This window comes from Rhinoderma darwinii, chromosome 2 (genome assembly GCF_050947455.1).
Source record: "Rhinoderma darwinii isolate aRhiDar2 chromosome 2, aRhiDar2.hap1, whole genome shotgun sequence".
Classification (NCBI taxonomy): Eukaryota; Metazoa; Chordata; class Amphibia; order Anura; family Rhinodermatidae; genus Rhinoderma; species Rhinoderma darwinii.
This window is the reverse complement of record NC_134688.1, coordinates 36,646,962-36,666,505: the sequence shown is the minus strand read 5'-3', so window position 1 is coordinate 36,666,505 and position 19,544 is coordinate 36,646,962. Positions and strand designations below refer to the sequence as shown.

Genomic DNA, 19,544 nt, shown 5'->3' with positions numbered 1-19,544 from the left:
TTTTGTCCTTCCTGCACGTCGTTTGCCGCAACTTTCGCTGCGTTTTTCGCCCGCGGCCACTGAGTGCTACGGGGAAAAAACTCTGCAAAATACGCTCTCTCTGCCTCCCATTGATTTCAATGGGAGGTCAGAGGCGTAAACGCGCGAAGATAGGGCATGTCCCTTCTTTCTCCCGCGAGGCGGTTTTACCGCTTTCAGGAGAAAACCGCCCCTGCCTCCCATTGGAATCAAAGCTCGTCAAAATACTCCGTGTGAACAGACCCTAAGAAGTAATGTGTTGTGGCGGCCATTTTTACAAAAGTGACAACAGGAAGTGTAGCCAAATCGGTTGTCATTGAATTAAATCCACACAACGGATGACCAACTCATTTTGTTAGCACTTTCAAGCAACAACTAGGGCCTGTTCACATCAGCGTTCGGTTTCTGTTGATGGGTTCCGTTAAATCTTTCCGTCGGAGGAACCCATCAACGGAAAGGCAAACGGAAACCATAGCTTCCGTTCCATTTGCATTACCATTGATTTCAATGGCAATGCTTCTGTTGCTAATGGTTTCCATTTGTCTCTATTCCGTAAGGTTTCCGTTTTTTTTTTGGTTGAAAATAGCGCAGTCGACTTACGGAACTGAGAGAAATGGAATTCTTTAGCAATGGAAGCATTACCATTGAAAATAGTAATGCAAAAGCTATTGTTTCCGTTGATGGCTTCCCCTGACGGAAAGGTCTAACGGAACCCATCAACGGAAACCGAACGCTGACGTGAACACACCCGAAGGCTTTGTTCACATCTGTGTTGTGCCATTCGGTTTTTCTGCTCAGTCAGAGGAGCAGAACAAGGGAATAACGGAACAGACTGTACCGTTGCACAACGGACGCCGCCGGAACCCAATGACTTTAATAGGTTGTCGGCTTTCCGTCAGGGCGTCAGTGATTTTACCGGACACATTAACGAAGCATGCTGCGCGATCTCTGGTAATCGCCGGTAATTGCTGCTGGATCGGAGTCTCCGACGCAGATGTGAACGAAGCCTAACAAAGTAAAATGTATTTCATACAAAAAGGAGGAGATAACAAATATGGCCGCGATTCCTGTCGTCACTTTTGCGAAAATGGGTATTGCAACACAGAAGAGAAATTTCACTCTATCTCTGCAAATAAAAGAAACAGGATGACTACTATGTGGCCACTGCTGTAACTTCTAATTTACCACTAGAAGGCAACTTTAATAGATTTGGGAGGAAATCTTTAACGTAGTTTTATATATATTCTATAATTGAGGTCGGTTTTGGTTAGATTTGAGGACAACGCCAGTAAAAACAAATAATTTTGAAGATCTGATTGCGGACAGTGAATGGAAATGGTTTACATCCAGAGGCTGAAAACCTGTACAGACCTAATACTTGTCATAGCTGAGAGTTTATTATAATTGCATCCAGCTCCTCTAAATCCGCAGCATCTGTGTCCTGTCCTAAGTGCTACAATGTATCAGTGGAGGTTAAATGAGTGTTCTTCTATCTCACAAATGACGACCAAGATGGGATACAATTATATCCACCTGTAAACTGTGAGCAGAGAAATGAGGGCAATTAAGAGCAATGGAGTAAAATGCAATTAAGAGGCGCGCAACGCTTAAAAAATTGGGGCACATCTCTGGTTACGCGTACATGAGAAAAAGAAAATCTGCGCCAGCCATGAGCTATTAAAGTGGCACAGGTGCCGTAAAAATGCAAGTGTCACATTTTATCCGCAAGATAGGTAATAAGTGTGTGATTGCTGGGACCCCCACCGATCAAGAGAATAGGGGTCCCAAGTCAACTAAGTGGTGGGCACACATGCGCGCTACCACTCCAATCATTCTCTATGGGACTGCTGGAGATAGCCAAACGCTGTACTCTGCTATCTCCAGCAGTCCTATAGAGAAGAAATGGAACGGTAGCGTGCATGTGTGCCCACCACTTCGTTAATTCGGGTGAATTGGGGACCCCTGTGCTCTTGATCGGTGAATGTCTCCCAGCAGTGGAACCCCCAGCAATTAAACAAACACTTTTTAGGTGATAAGTTATTTTAGTGGTAGAACCCATTTATGGGGGGGGGTCACATTACCAGTCTTGACAACCATTGAGTCGGTGCATTGACAGAATACAGGCTACCATAAATGGCACTTCGTTATCCAATAGCTTCTCTAGGGCAATAGTTAAGTATGTGAAATTACCATCGGTTCTTCTTGTTTTATTGGATTGTTAAAGGAATAATTTAGGTAAAAGGTACATGCTATTAGCGATTTCCTAACATAATTAAGTACAAACCCACAAAAAAGACCCCATTCTCTGGAATAATAATAATAATCATAAGAATATTCTAAAAAATGTGCATTATAAGGCCTAGTTTACGCAGTTTTTTGGTGCCAATTTTAACACGGAAACCTTGTCGAATCCGCAACAAAAAACTGCCAAAACCTCCTCCCTTTTAGACGCTCGCGGGAAAAAAAATGCGGTTCCGCCTCTGACCTACAATTTAAAAAAAAATCAATGGGAGGCAAAAAAAACATATTTCTTGGCAATTTTTGCCCCCGGTCCTCAATGTCGAGGGGCGTAAGATGCAGGCAGGTCAAAATTCCTGAAGGAATTTTGAGACCGATTTTAATCTGCCTGTGTGAACTAGGCCTAAGAACCATATGACAACACACATGGCACCTAACAGGCTGCTGTATTTCCTCTGGTGATGGAAGTCCCATAACTAGTCATATCAAAACAGATCTTTACTTGCTGTTCAAACACCATAACCAAATGCCTATCATATTTGGAGTGACTGAAACACTGACATTCTCGAAGACAATTGCCCTTTCATTCATAGAAGATGAAGTTTCAAAACAGGATTAGACAGAAATCTGAGTTCAGTGCTTTGGAGAAAGTATAAAACCATCTAATGAGCTGTAAAATGACCAGTCTGACAGCATCAACAGGAACCTATATAATCTATATGCCGTGCTGAAATCTATAGGGTGAAATGACAATCTACACAACACAACTCATGCATACGGCTATATTGCGGCTCTGTACAAGCTCGGAGTTGTATGGGCACATATAGTCTTCATCAGATATTAAAAAAAGAAAATTGTGGCATGCGCCAAAGGATGCTGTAATGCGATACGCCGAGTGTGCATGTTTATGATGGAGTCTGGTGAAACATATGACAGGTCAAAAACGTAAGAGGTTTGCGCTTACTAGCTTATCGCAAGGTCATCAAGGGCAGAGTTGCTCCTCTAAAGTTATTGAATACCCCAATGGTGATATTTTAAAAGATTTCCTTAGTATTACATTGGTTATTTCATCATCGTTAAAGGGGTTGTTTAGGATTAAAAAAACACAACTGACAGGCCAAGGGAATCAGTTCACGAAGCTGTAGCGATGACGTCACGTCGACACGTGCCCACTGCCTCCACAACGGAGGCCAGCGATTGGCTGCAGCGGTTACGTTGGTTGATGTGACGTCATCACTGCAGCTCAATAAAAAAGGACTGTGGAGGAGCTCCAGATCGGTGAAGCTGGAGTTACAAGGTACATTGCGGTATAAGGTACTGAAAAGGATTAATCCCAAAATCCCTAGTAGCTTAGAGTAGATGGGGGGGGGGGGGCATAGGTTACAGACAACATCCCAGGTGGTCTAGGACCGTTTTTGTTTATCTAGTCCTTATAAACTCCCAACAGCTCATCAGTTGTTTAAGAAGTCATTAATTTGTGTTTTCTCTATGAGAAATTACTCCTGGTCTAAGGCAGTGAAAAGGTTAATGTCAGATAGGGTTAATATTTCATACCTGATGTCCAATATGAAAGGAAGCTGATCAGTTTGTTTTTTTTATTTCTTCCTGCACTGATCATATATATCAGTACAGGCAGAGGACGCTGCCATGGGGGAGTCAGGGAGTCTGCACGGGAGTAGATTTGGGCTGAATTCTGAAGCTGCTGATCATGACCTGTTGGGATTTGGATGACTGTAGACCCTAGATCAAGTTTCTTCAATCAGTGGACTTCAGTTGAGTGGAATCCCATGCAGTGGACCTCACTATTGGGTAAACATTATTTAAATGGTATTCCGGTTAAGAAATATCATCACCTATACACTGGATAGGTAATAACGGTTTGATCGGTGGGGGTCCAACTGCTGGGACCCCCAATGATTGCCAGAACAGGGGTCCAGACTCCTCCAGTGGATAGGTGATAAGTTGTAACCGGAATACCCCTTTAAGGGCTCATTCAGACGAGCATGTATCACGTTGTTGTGACGGCCGTTAAAACAATGGCCGTCACATGTACTCATGTATTTCAATGGGGCCGTTCACATGACTGTTTCAACGGAGCGTGTGAAGGGTCGGTAAAAAAAAAAATAGGACGTCCTATTTTTTGCGCTTCACGCATCCCGCACAGGTGCACCTCGGACGTGAAAAACTACAATTTTTCACGTCCGAGGTTGGAAACGTTCGTGTGAATGTAGCCCAAGAAAGTATTTGGGAAGTGGCTCTCAATAAGTTTGTTTTACCTTCTAAATCAACAGACCAATGGTGGTTTTGCGGCGTGCAAGTAGAAGACCGGAGGTATGATGAACAAGTTGTCCTAAATGGGGCAAGATATATACTGTCTTTTTTCTACTCGGTACTCCAAGCACTTGTAATGGTTGGAAGCTGTATGCAGCATCAAGATTGTCAGCACATATGAGTGGACCCTAATAACCCCATTGTTCACCTTATTCAAGGAACCCATCAACGCTTACACTACTAAATGGTTTTGTTCTAAAAATTTGTGCCATAAAGAATACTAAAACGTTGATGCCAAAACTAATACAAAAAGTTCTTACCGAAACGTGGGTCTAGCCACGATGTGGACTTGTTTTTATGATTTAGGTAGAAGATTTCCCCTTCAGGAGTAAGGCTTTGCTCCCACCCGTCTGGAAGTGGACCTACAACATAAATTTAAAAATAGATTTTAAAGCTTAACCTTTATTCATATTGGGATGGGGACACAAGGACGTACAATATCTGCTAATCAATATTAAAAATAATTGACTCTAAAAAGAACTAAAAAGTTCCATATTAAATATTAAACTTCTTGATGCCAAAATAAACTACAAGGAAGCTCAACATTCTGTGTGTGATCATCAAGTATCACCTTCACACAATGACAAGAATTGGTCTCCTTTAGGTCAAAATTTGGCGGGGAAAAGGTGGAGGGGGGGCAATTTGAGTTAGAGATTACTAGGTCATAAACAACTAGTTATGTTAATGAAGTTGAAGTATTGCATGAGGGATAGCCCGAGAGATATCGATAATGATCTGCAAAATGTGCAACTTTCATTGTGTCAAGAACATTGATTTGACAAAACCATTTGACAAGATCAAAAAGTTGTTGGGGTCCACCAAGGTAGAAATAAAAACCGATGGTATCATATGCTTGGAATGTTATTGGAGCTACTGGAGAACCCTCCATTACTTGATCTTGGTCTAGTGGTGAATGTCCGACGAAGCTCTAACAGTGCACCCAATGGACCAACGAAGAACTGCAGGCAACTGTGGCCCTCTGACACAGCTGCCAATGTAGCACTAGCCCTAATTATTTCAATGTGTTTAGGTATCAAAAACCTTGACCATAAAATATAAAAAAAATGAAACCCCATAGTTTAAAGTGCACCATAAAGCAGCCGTCATAAAGTGGAAGAAAAGAAAGTTTCAAAGCCCAGAACCACCCGTATAAAAAAAAAAATGCAAACCACTTGTAGAAGAGACATGCAAATGGCTCTTCCAGTTCAATATTAAAGGGTCACAACTTATAAACTTATAATGTTCTAGAATATATAAATGATGGGACCCAGTTTCATTTCCAGGAAAAAGCTCCATTCCTCAGGATCAGCGGAGGTGTCAGAATTCAGACCCCCACCGATTAGAAAGTGATGGCTTGTCCTAGTGATATGCCATCACTTCTAATGATGGGAAAAAAAAACACTTAGCTAGGGTTTCAGTCACAGCACAGACTACAATATTGTTGCTAAATAACAAAAGTACAATGAAAATAAAATCTCAAGCATAATAAGGGTAAGGCCAGACATGGCAGATTTGCGGTGCGGATTTCAGAAGCAGCCTGGCATTCTTGTGCGAAAAAATGGAATTTTCACAATAGATTCACCCTTTGAAATGCATGGGGTGAAATAGGCTGAACGAACTGGGTCCCTTAACCGAGCCAACCAGATGCAGAGCAAGAAGCGGATTCGGGTTTTCAATGCGCCTAGAACAGGACTATTGGCCTATAACCTTTTGGGTTGTTTTCTACTGACATATACAAGTTCTGTATAGATGGCTACCGGTTGTATATTTCCTTTAAATTATATTTACAATCATCCTGGCTGAACTTATAGACCAGGGTTATGGCGCGTAGAGCGATAAGCCAATGTTGGCTTCCCTTTTCCCTCAAATAGTGAGTGCCTTCGGTGGCAGATAATGGATTAAGTAGTGGCAGTGTTACAAGAGGAGGTATAGGCCGTCACTACGTAACGGCATGTAAGTCGTCATGAATGGAGGAAGATATAGTCCTTTAAGTAGGCCAATAGGGTCTTATTTGGAGAAAACATTTTAGCAACTTTCTTTTAATATACACTGAAGCCTTATAAAATAGAACATGTCCATCCTAAAACTTGCTGGTTATTGAAACATAGGACATCAACACAACTAATTTTATCAGACGATTCAATGTTATTCCGCACAGAGGGTCAGATAGATTTTAAGTACAGAAAGAAAGCGATCATTGTCTGATAAAATGGCATAATGTATAAAAAGATATAGCTATGAGCTAGCGAGCTAGATATGAGCGAGCTAGCGAGCTCGATATGAGCGAGCTAGCTAGCTCGATATGAGCGAGCTAGCTAGCTCGATATGAGCGAGCTAGCTAGCTCGATATGAGCGAGCTAGCTAGCTCGATATGAGCGAGCTAGCTAGCTCGATATGAGCGAGCTAGCTAGCTCGATATGAGCGAGCTAGCTAGCTCGATATGAGCGAGCTAGCTAGCTCGATATGAGCGAGCTAGCTAGCTCGATATGAGCGAGCTAGCTAGCTCGATATGAGCGAGCTAGCTAGCTCGATATGAGCGAGCTAGCTAGCTCGATATGAGCGAGCTAGCTAGCTCGATATGAGCGAGCTAGCTAGCTCGATATGAGCGAGCTAGCTAGCTCGATATGAGCGAGCTAGCTAGCTCGATATGAGCGAGCTAGCTAGCTCGATATGAGCGAGCTAGCTAGCTCGATATGAGCGAGCTAGCTAGCTCGATATGAGCGAGCTAGCTAGCTCGATATGAGCGAGCTAGCTAGCTCGATATGAGCGAGCTAGCTAGCTCGATATGAGCGAGCTAGCTAGCTCGATATGAGCGAGCTAGCTAGCTCGATATGAGCGAGCTAGCTAGCTCGATATGAGCGAGCTAGCTAGCTCGATATGAGCGAGCTAGCTAGCTCGATATGAGCGAGCTAGCTAGCTCGATATGAGCGAGCTAGCTAGCTCGATATGAGCGAGCTAGCTAGCTCGATATGAGCGAGCTAGCTAGCTCGATATGAGCGAGCTAGCTAGCTCGATATGAGCGAGCTAGCTAGCTCGATATGAGCGAGCTAGCTAGCTCGATATGAGCGAGCTAGCTAGCTCGATATGAGCGAGCTAGCTAGCTAGATATGAGCGAGCTAGCTAGCTAGATATGAGCGAGCTAGCTAGCTAGATATGAGCGAGCTAGCTAGCTAGATATGAGCGAGCTAGCTAGCTAGATATGAGCGAGCTAGCTAGCTAGATATGAGCGAGCTAGCTAGCTAGATATGAGCGAGCTAGCTAGCTAGATATGAGCGAGCTAGCTAGCTAGATATGAGCGAGCTAGCTAGCTAGATATGAGCGAGCTAGCTAGCTAGATATGAGCGAGCTAGCTAGCTAGATATGAGCGAGCTAGCTAGCTAGATATGAGCGAGCTAGCTAGCTAGATATGAGCGAGCTAGCTAGCTAGATATGAGCGAGCTAGCTAGCTAGATATGAGCGAGCTAGCTAGCTAGATATGAGCGAGCTAGCTAGCTAGATATGAGCGAGCTAGCTAGCTAGATATGAGCGAGCTAGCTAGCTAGATATGAGCGAGCTAGCTAGCTAGATATGAGCGAGCTAGCTAGCTAGATATGAGCGAGCTAGCTAGCTAGATATGAGCGAGCTAGCTAGCTAGATATGAGCGAGCTAGCTAGCTAGATATGAGCGAGCTAGCTAGCTAGATATGAGCGAGCTAGCTAGCTAGATATGAGCGAGCTAACTAGCTAGATATGAGCGAGATAGCTAGCTAGATATGAGCGAGATAGCTAGCTAGATATGAGCGAGCTAGAAAGATATGAGCTAGCTAGATATGAGAAAGCTAGCTATGAGCTAGCTAGATATGAGAAAGCTAGCTAGATATGAGAAAGCTAGCTAGATATGAGATAGCTAGCTAGATATGAGATAGCTAGCTAGATATGAGATAGCTAGCTAGATATGAGATAGCTAGCTAGATATGAGATAGCTAGCAAGATATGAGATAGCTAGCAAGATATGAGATAGCTAGCAAGATATGAGATAGCTAGATAGAACCATATGTCACCCTGTATTATGATTTATTTTCCCCTGGAAGAGATACTTTGAAACGGGAATACATCTGTAATATGAAGTCCGATAGACCGTGCCCTGATTCATATTAAATATGACAGAAAAAAACGCTATATAATGTCTCCCTATGAAATCAGGTATAGTAGGGCCCCATAGAAGTTTGCGTACCTGAGGCCTAAAACAGACAACCATGCTATCCTACCAATATCTCCCTTCAATGGCACACTAGAATCCAATGACTAACAAAACTCTAATTTCTATGAGCAGCTATAAAAAACGACAACTTATTTTTTTACAAAATGCAGTGAGAGGTTGTCACAGCCCTGCCCCATTACATCAATGAACAGCATTGTAATCCTGATCCAGTCCCAGCCTGCATCAATGCATAACACCATCTAAACAACGACAACTGTTCCTTAGCTTTCAATGTCTCTTGGTTTAGCAGAATATGGCATTAGGAAGGTCCATCTAATATCAGAAGTGAACAAAATTACACTAAAAACGATAAAAAAAAAAACATTATGAGCACGAATGTCAACACTTCCTTAGTAGGACTGCTATCAATACAATGAATCCACCACCAACCAAACATTGACTAAGGAAATCCATGCATACCTGTTGGGTTCATGAGGTTCTGTTGCACTGGCGGACTGGTAGGAGCAGTTACATTCATCTGAGACAGCATTGCCTTCCTTGGATCCTGCCATGTGGTAGTTTGTTCAATATGGCTGCAAGGAAGAACAAAATATTACGTAAAAACAGAACAAACAAAAAAAAAATCAAACCAACAAGAAATCTCAGATTCCAACCACTCAAGGCCCATGAGAAGACGGTATATAAATATAATTATTGTTTATCAGCTAGTCTTGAGAGTTCCACTTGGACCTTTCCTTCCAAACATTTTTTACTACATTACCGTACGTACAAGAACCTAAGTGCTTGAGAACACCAGAATGTAGCCAGTATTGAAGCCATATATTTATACCATTAGATAGTGGTCGGTAACCTGCCCCCTCTCGCTCGACTCCCCCATAACCATACATGCTTGGATCAGCCTCATTCAACATGTTCTATATTTTGCGGCTCACGCCTACTGCCCGGACACACGTCCGTAAATATACGTGGCCTATAGAAATTAATGGGTCCATAGATTATCCATAATTACGTATAAAAACTATAGTCGTGTGCATGGGGCCTGACACTGTAGTTTAGGGTATGCTGAAGAACTTTGCCTAAGACCCATTCCTATTTCCAAAGGAGTTCTTCCAGTACTTGATTAGAAGGGTTGAAAAATTTAAGATTAAGATTACAGACTGCACATTTTTTCCAAATCCAGACATCTAAAATTGAATTCAATAAAAAATGCCACCAAATGGCATGTAACATTTTAATAACGCTGGCGTGTTTAGAAACGTTTTTCGATGCAGTTTAAATTGCCACAAAAATTCTGTGTGAAGGAGGCCTTAATACGGTTTTTCATCGATCTAATGTCCAATTATGCTTTATCGGTGCATAGAACGAAATCTGCAAGTATGAAGAAAAAAAAAATATAAAATAAGGGAATATGCTCTCCATACACATCTGACAAAAAGTAATGACAGGAGGCGAGCTGTACACAGACCAGCTATTGGAGCGTCAGGGGAGAGGATTATAGTTTATTTTCTTCTGTATGCAGTTTTCCTCACTGGTAAAGACACACAAAATTTGCACCAAAATTTGCACCAAAATTTGCTGTGAACGCCAGTAACAGAATGAGCATGCTGCGGATTTGAAAAGTCGGCAGCATGCACAGATCTCCGCGTGGAAAATGTTCTGCAGCATGTGGATAAGATTTACTCAAATCTCGTCCGCATGGCTGGGACCGTAATGGGCTGTGGATCTTTCGTACAGGAAAATGCGCAGCATTTCAATCCTGTGTGTAGAGTGCCTTAGACTTGCAAACATTAAAAATTGCTTGCTTTTTATATAAAAAAAAAATCTTAGACAATTTTCCTTGTGCTATTAAGTTGCATCAGCACAGGATTAACAAACAAGGACAGAAACTAGATTCTGTTCTGCATCCAGTGCCAGTCTATACTACCTCCCTTAGACTAAAAAAAAACAAAAAAACACCGTACCAACTGCACAATTTCAGGTGTTCATTCACACAGAGTTAAAGGGACTGTCCAGAATTGTTAATGCTTTCTTTCCAACTGGCTACAGACTTGGGGCCCATTCACACGAACGAGAAGAACGTCCGTGTGCTGCGAATGGAAACCACGCACAGCACACGGACCCATTGAGGTCAATGGGGCCATTCACAAATGCGTGAGTTTTCACGCAAGGAGAGTCCGATCTACGCGATCATTGAATTCAATGGGGGCATGAAAGTCACGCACCGCACAGGGAATGCACATCCGTGTGCGGTGCGCGATTTAAGCATCAATTCGATTAGGAAAAAAAAAATAGATGTGCTCTGCAAGTTTTTATATACACAAGTAAAAAAAAAAATAAAGATAAAAAAAGGGATAGGTACAGTTGAGAAGTTTCAGCCCCCACCCCACCTTGTTCATTCTGCTTTTATAACTTTCCTTCTTAGGTTAAGAAAATATTGCAAGTAATTACAAAATTCGGATTTCAAGGGAAGGGACATCAAGTAACAGAGCCTTGTCAGCAAATCTTCTCTTATGGAGGCATGAGTCATTAAGACCATGTCAACTCAAACAGCCTCCTTGTTAAAGAAGAGGTAAAGAGCGAGCCATCGGGGCTTGAAGGTACACTAAAACCGGCAATATTTGCTTAGTAAATAAAAGCTTGCTTATCCCTGTCATCGCTTGCGGGACAAAGCCGTACTGTGAAGATGTATAACTAGACATATGGAGTAAACACGGCCATAGAACAAGCTCAGTGTGCTCACAAACCACCACCTCTGACCATGGGATCTTCAAGATTATAGAGACCTGTACACTTGATTCAGAGAGACATTCCCGAGAACCTCACATGGAACAACGAAATCTTCTGACAGAACTCCTTCAACACTACATCGAAAATGTTGATTTGAGGTTTTGAAGTCCAGGGCTTTTTGTACCGTAAAAGTTGCCTTACTATAGGGAGAGTCAAACTGAAGAAGATCAGCAATGTTCTTCCAGAAGCAGCACGTAAAAGCTATAAATTTTACGAATTATACTGTAAAAACCATTTCAGAAGCAGTCTGAGGTTATTCAGAAAGCGAGGGAACGGATACACCTATATTGTATACACAGACCCAATCGAAGGGGTTCTTTGCTTTGGACAATCTAGAAAGGCCTTTTGACAAAAAGATGATCAGGAAGTGTCCCCTAGCTGGGATTCCAAACGATCAGCTATAATCTGTGGGTAAACCTGGCAGTAAGTGTTCAATTTCCCTGCAGCACCACCACAGGGGAAATTAAGCATTACAGTGCCCATTTAAATTGACAGGTTGTCTGAGTAATGCAGAAAAGGTCAGGTCCTCCAGATCAAGAGACGCACTTTGTACCCACTCTCCACTCTGTACTAGAGATGAGGACTAGCGAGAGGGATCCTGAATAGAGCACCCCCCTCTACTAACTCAGAATTCCCTAATAGGGTCCATGAAAAGGGGTTTTCTGAAACTGCACAACTCCTTTAAGAAAGTAGAGCGCAGAAAATTAAAAGCGTAGGTAAGGCCAAACACAGCTCTTTGGTGCACAACAGCCTCACCTCAGGTTTCCTTCTTGTAATATTTGTCGCAAGAAGATAAAAGAACGCAAAGTATACATGCTGCTCAAATCCTACTGTTAGGGTAAGTTCACACGGAGCTGTTTTCAAGAGGAAACAGCTCCTGATTTTTAGAAGTTTTTTGTGCCACTCGCGAAATTCGCTGCGTTTTTTACGGACCTTTTTTTTTAGCTTTTTTCAATAGAGTGTGGAAAACTGCTCCAAAAACGTCCTAAGAAGTGCCCTGCACTTCTTTTTCACGGCCGTTTTTTACGTGTAAAAAAACGCTGCAAAAAATGCTCCGTCGGAACAGAACGCATTTTTCCCATTGAAATCAATGGGCAAATGTTTGGAGGCGTTCTGCTTCCGATTTTTCGGCCGTTTACGGCCCAAAAAAACGGCCGAAAATAGGCCCTCTGAACATACGCTTATGCTACAAACTGTAGGCCCAGGAGGAGAGCGAACAAAAGTGTTTGACAACGGAGTGAACAAATATCTAAAAACGTTTTCAGAGACTTCCAGCACCAATAAACCACCACACTAAAGTCATGTTCACACGTTCAGGATTTTATTACAGTTTACGTGCGGATTCTGCGTCTAAATCCTGACAGATTCTGCTCACATTCCACCAGCAATGCATACGAGTAGATTTTATACCCCATTCACACCCGCCGGAAAATATCTGGGGAATAATGAACGTTAAAGTCTGCAGAACGTCTGCTGGCCAATCTACGGCAAAAGTCCAAGTGTCAACAGCAGACTCTCTGGAAAATCCATGCTAGAATTGCCATAGGCCTGCTGTATTTTTACCATGGTGTAGCCAAGTAAATTGGAGCCTGTTCCGTTTACACATCGCAATTTAACAACCCCCCCCCCCCATCCCCAACCACATTGACTATTTGTATGGAATAGTCTCCCCAAACATCAAATCACTGCGTGTCCGTAAAAAAGGCATAAACAATTTCAGCCACATAAACCTGCACATAAATCAAAGTTCATGTTGAAAACATCTTATCCAGAGTGAAGCACCACAGGCTTACATTGTAAAAATCTCTAACAAGCCATTTACCCTGCAATCCATGACAAACTGTTACACACAACTTTTATTGTCCTCTGGTGCCGCCCTTCTTGCCTCCGTAGAAAACAAAATATATATATATATAAAAACTGGTCTACCTGAAGGCCCATCATGACCTGCACTGCTCCATACTTCCCTCTCGGTGTCTAGTGCACGCTCAGCGCAACGGTACCCTATTCTCCCGAAAGTAACAGCGCTTCTTGGGAAAGAACTCCTCGTTATATGGCATGTTTTTGTATGAATTTGTAAGAAAAATAACGGTGTGCTTCCAATTTTATACGGAGGCACACAGTATGGACCAATAGTTTAGGGGCGCCACATTACTACATAATATGGCAGTGTGCATGGGCCCTATGCAGGCAGCAGCCACTACTCTTCACCATTCTTCAGTGATCAGTAAGGCGTCAGGACCCATCAATTCATTCTTGATTAAAACATCCTTCTAGTAGCATGCTACTCTAGAAGGGCACCAGGATTTTTCGGTAAAAGCCCCAGGATCGAGTCACAAAATAATAAAAAAAACAAAAAAAAACAACAGAGGACATTTCAAAGCCTAACTTTTCACGTCATTTCAGAATAAGCGGTCATACGTGTGCACATGACGAATGACACTTTCTGGCCATTATAGGACTAGTATTTCGAATTATTTAGCAGGTTTCTCCTCTGCAGGCTCCATATATAGTTATCAGTTGTCGGAGCTAGTGTGTGGAGCCTAACTGCGATCATATCTTTTATACACTGTGCACACAAGAGAGTACTGCTCTCCTATCTCTATCACATATATAGAAGGTGCAGCAGAATAGAGACTATACAGCAGTAATGAGCAGTGTAGCAGAGAATCCAGCACAGGGCTGTAATAGAACTCTTACCACCAGCCTGTCTCACTCTGCTTCTGCGTCCCCCCTCCCCTCTCCATAGGCAGCGTCTCTGACTCGCTCTCTCTCTTTCTGCTGCACCCTCCCCTCTCAATAGACTTGTATAGGCAGGCAGCGAAGAGACACACCCCCACCTTCTGCTCCGTAACAAGGGTGGGACATCGCTTGACAATAGGCAGGCAGAGGGGGGGGGGGGGGGACAAAGCAGATTACAGGAAGAGACACCCCTAGTGGCAGTAACTGCAAGCAGAATTTGCATAGATAAAACAACTATATTTTAACAGTTAGTAAATTACAAAGCGTAGCTTCCAATCTCAAATACGGACACAGATTTTTATGGAAAGCCAACTAATCCGAGCACAATCCTGAAGAGTGCGATAAAACCAGAGAAATTCCATGTAAACATTAGTAGAACATGGAAACTCTAAGCAGATGTTGACCTGGTCAAGTTTCAAAACCAGGACGTCAAGACAAAAGAACAATGAGCGTAATAAAGACGTTACAAAATTCCTAAATTTATGCCCCACACATACAAAAATTGTGGAGTGGCCTGTTTACACATCTAAATCACGAATTGCTTCAGTACGAATACGACAACATGGACTGAGCAGCAGAGCCAAAGAGGGGAAACCAAAAAACTAAGGGAATCCCCCATGTTGCTGGTCATTCCGGCACACACTTAGAGCGCATTTCCCCGGAGGCACGGACTCAGCAATTGCTTACATAATGCAAACCATTTGCTCCTTGTTGCTTTCTTTTCTGCTTTGTTGAACAAAAGGCTGCGCCGACCTCCCTGCTGCTATTAGAGCACAAGAGGAACAGCTCTCCTTTTGAGAGGCCCCCTGTGAAGGTCATATAGACCAACTCCGAAAGCCTTGATGACTGACTTCCTCGTGACGCCAGTGTATGGATTCCCTGCCGTTTAACAGAACTCCCACTGCACTTCTCTGCCAATAGTGGGGCTGGTCATGGAAACAGACAAAAGACCCTTAAGGCAAAGGGGTGGGAAAAGCTGGGATGAGATAATCTGCTCTCCGCACACGAGTGAGAAGGCTTCATCTTACAGACCACAATGAGCTCTGCAGTTGTACATTTACTGGGAGGACACATCATACCAGGCCAAGTCCACAGATTTGCCTTAATAAAGGGGCCGCTTAAAATACGCCTTGATTCAAAAGTTTCATCTATTTCAATTCAATTATGGGATTTTTGCATCAGTCTAGTACCTAAAAGTGTTTTTGCCTCATAGAAATAGGTGGTTACTTTCTAAGATACTGCCATAACTTACTCTTGGGTAGGGGTACAACTGTGAAGACTCTCACAATCGCTGACGGGGCCACATCTCTGTTGGCTTTCTTTCGGCATTGCCCTATGTAAAAAGGAGAATGATGGGCCGATTGTATTACTTTAAATGCAGAAACTTTTATCGTTGTCGGCAGCACACCTCGTGGGTAAACAAGGAGACGCGCTGCCGACATGATAGAAATGTAGGGGGACGAGCGATCAGAGTAACGAGCGCTCGTCCCCATACCAGGTCTTCGTGAAAGGCGCAAACGAGCGTCTTGTTGATGGGCGCTCGTTTACAAGGCCCACGTCAGCCCGTGTAATATCACCTTTACTCCCTACTGTGCAAACAACTGAACACAGCCTCATTCAAGTGAATGAAGAAGACTATAGTACATGCACTGCGCCGGCAAAAATACAATCTGAAGGGACCATTTTAAAATTTAGTGTCACTGTAGCCGCTTTGTTCTAGCGAATGGTTTGCGTCCCAGCATCCTGACCCCTAACCTGTCACTTATGACATATCTTTATTGTAATTCTAAACCACTTTCAATTTAGCAATACGTAATCGTTATTCCAAAAATAAAAACTTAAATGTTGGTTTGTTTTTTGTATAATTAAAAGTTCTACAATTTCCTAATATACTTTCTGTATTAATGCCTCATGGGCTTCAGGACCTCTGCTTGTTGTCATCCAGTAGGAACATTGATTGTTTACTTACAGTGGATACAGTTCTGTCCATGGTCATGTGATGGACACACAGGTGTACAGCTCGTTACAGTATGTGTATCAGAGCTGTGACTCGTAACAAACCCTGCACCTGTGTGTCCATCATCACATGACCATGGGCAGAATTTTATCCACTGGAAGTAAACAATCAATGTTCCTACCGAATGACAACAAGCAGAGATCTTAAACTGTAAGGAATTAATACAGAAAGTATATTGGAAAATTGTAGAACTTAATTATATTATTAATTATACAACATTCATTTGCGTTATGCATATTGTTAGAGCGATCCTGCTGGGACACAAAAATCAGCTGTAATCGGTTAGGGGGGGGGGGGGGCTGGCAGTAAGTGTTAAATTTCCCTGCAGCACCACCTCAGGAGAAATGAAGCACTACATATTGCATTACATGGACAGCCTATTGATTTCAAAGAATGTGCAGAGTTCTCCAGTACAGGAGGGTCCTGAACGGGGACCACATTATTATTAACTCAGAATCCCCCAATAAGATATTTGAAAACTGGTTTGGTAAACCAGACAACCTCTTTAAAAAGTGCACTAAAGTTTTTATTTAAAAAAAAATTAGGAAAGTCCATTTAACACTTGCAGTCTTCGGAATTTTTTACATTTCTTTATTAGTCGTGTATGTGTGGGTCATAAGCGTCACTTGTACTGACATCAATATCAGTCATGGTTTGTAATGCAAGTTTAATTATTCTTGAACTGACATTACAGGGAGACCATAACCAGGTAATCACTTTAGTCGCTTTGAAATGGTTCCAAATAAATCAACAGTGATGCGGACAGGGGGTTAGTCACTTCTAGGAGAACATTAACCCAAACGTTTCCAAGGACACGGCCAGCAAGCTGAAACCCGGAAATCTGGGGTCATCTACTTCTGGTCCCCTCTATTTGGTTAAGGAATCATAGAGTGGTATGGAGCTTGCCTGGGCTCCATTGCACGTGGAGAGTTTGACTGGGGCGGTACACCTGTCAAATTAGGCGTAGTAAGGTGAGCTCAGGTAAGACAGAAAAAGCTTCACCCCCCCCCCCCCCATCCCAAAATAATACACACACTTTACATTTACTAGTATTGGAGATAGACTAAAAGCATAAAGAGAACACACACCATAGAAAATAAATTGCTATTAATATCCATCCAGGCCCTGGATTCCAGGGTATAGTGAACTGGAACATAAAGCCATGGAATACATTTATGCTCCCCAAATACTACAGAGTAAGCCGCTTATCACGGAGGGGGTGGGGTTGTTACAAAATGTCACCCAGTCAAGTCAAACATGGTTCATAACATTTTCTGCCAGAAAGTGTACACATTAGAGCGCCTCGTAGGACTTCTACACATTGGATCTTCAGTAGATCCCACCAAGAGGAATCAAACGTGTACGGAGGAGGCTCCCGTTACTGCTCATTATTCTTGGTTTACATGACTACGAGTACTATTGGCCAGCCTGCACACCAAGGATATAGAAATACATATATATATATATATATATATATATATATATATATATATATATATACACACACACACACACACACCTATCATTCATAAGCTCATTCCAATACGTCTGCCCTTTATAACATGTCCAAGTACATCTTCCATGAGACGCTTCCTCTACCTCTCTTCTGGTCACTTAGTGGTTTGTGATATTGTTATATATTTTCTCCACATGTTTACATGGACATCAATTCTAAACAGGTGTCAAGAAAATATCCGTGGAGGTGTCCGATTCTGGTCATAAAGTGCTTTTTTGCATATGATCAATCTCAAGGCGTCAAAGGACAATTGGATCCACATGAGAAGGTATTCTAGCTGCTCCAAGTACTAGAATCCCAGCCACATGTCATGATATCTGCTAAGCTACAATGGGGAACCCAGGATTGATATGAGTTGTGTGGGGGAGCAGCCTCAAGTCAGTACTTTACTACAAAAAGGACCGGTCAACTCTCCGGACAGGTCTATTTTTACTAAATACTTGCACCCCCCATGAAATAACAATTCTGGAACATCTTTTCTTAGAACTCTGCGTAGTGCTATTCCTCCTGTTATTCCTCCTAGAAATGTATGAATTAGTTAACTGGGTGTTACCATTCTCCGGTCAAAGGGATGTGTCCCTACATAGCGTCACACTGATTGGACAATGCCAGTCTGTATAGGGATACACCCCCAACTGGTAACACCCAGTTGTTAATTTATTCATAAGTTTCTAGGAGGAATAAATCAAGAAGAGCACAACGTAGAGTTCCAAGATAAGATGATCCAGAATGGTTATTTATGGGGAATACAGTTATTTACTAAAACAGACACGTCGGGAATAGTGACAGGTCCTCTTTAAATGATGAGTAATTTGTCTAGCTGAATCTTCAGGAGTATAAGGAGAGCTGGAGGAAATAGCCAAGGAACCAGGGTGCCAATGTGCCTAGGGATTTGCAGCGGATGCCCAACTTTTGGGTTGTTTTCCATTGATGCCTATGAAAGTTCTTATTCTTATGGCTAATAAAATAAACGTACCCATGCCTGTAGGCAATAGGTCTTATGCACATTTTTACGTTTGGACATTACAGTAGGCACCCAATTTAATTAATGATTTCCGAAACTAAATACTAAACTTGCGGCATTGTCTGGAAACAAAGATTAATCTACGAAACATTAAAATGCTAGAGCAGCACGGCTGGGAGTGACACTCATTGTATACAGGTTGGCAGATGGGATTTATTTCCCATTGACAAATCCCATGTTATTGTGTTGGGGATATTTACAGTGTCACATGCAATGGGATACTCAAGTTTGTAAAAACCTCCATGCTTAATTGACTCCACACATCATGATGCATTGTTCCCCTTAATCCTGGTAAATGCCGTTGTCCTAAGAATTACAGTGATGTAAAACATAATCATGCCCACGTTCACTGCCATAAGAGCAACTAAAAGTTGGGGTTAGAAAAAAAAAATCATCGAAAAATTTAAATATGATGGTGTATACGGAATAATTTTACCTTGTGCCCTCTGCCATTTTAGGTTGCCCTCAGTGCGGTCCCAAATAGGCTGACGCACTGCTTAGACTACGTCTGAGACACTCCCACTGTTCTCGTATTGGCTGGAGCTGCTCACATGAGCAGTTCTGTCCAATCCATAAACAGAGGGTGTGTCTTAGACTCAGTCAGAGAATCGCTGTTGCCATTTTGAGACACCGAGGGGACCATAAAACGGCGGATCCACGACAGAGGGGCA

The 19,544-nt window shown here is 42.5% G+C and overlaps 1 protein-coding gene across 5 annotated transcripts in view; it reads right to left on the bottom strand.

The window, feature by feature from the left end:
• The window catches only part of YAP1 (Yes1 associated transcriptional regulator), a 76,963-nt gene that overhangs the window by 18,649 nt on the left and 38,770 nt on the right, over nt 1-19,544 (bottom strand). For 3 of the 5 annotated variants that reach the window (XM_075851524.1, XM_075851525.1, XM_075851528.1), the window contains exons 3-4: nt 9,247-9,359; nt 4,848-4,949 (exon numbers count right to left, since the gene is read on the bottom strand). In XM_075851524.1, the coding sequence (XP_075707639.1) occupies nt 4,848-4,949; nt 9,247-9,359 (215 nt within the window). The remainder of the gene's footprint in view (nt 1-4,847; nt 4,950-9,246; nt 9,360-19,544) is intronic. The other 2 variants (XM_075851526.1, XM_075851527.1) reach the window with 1 other exon arrangement.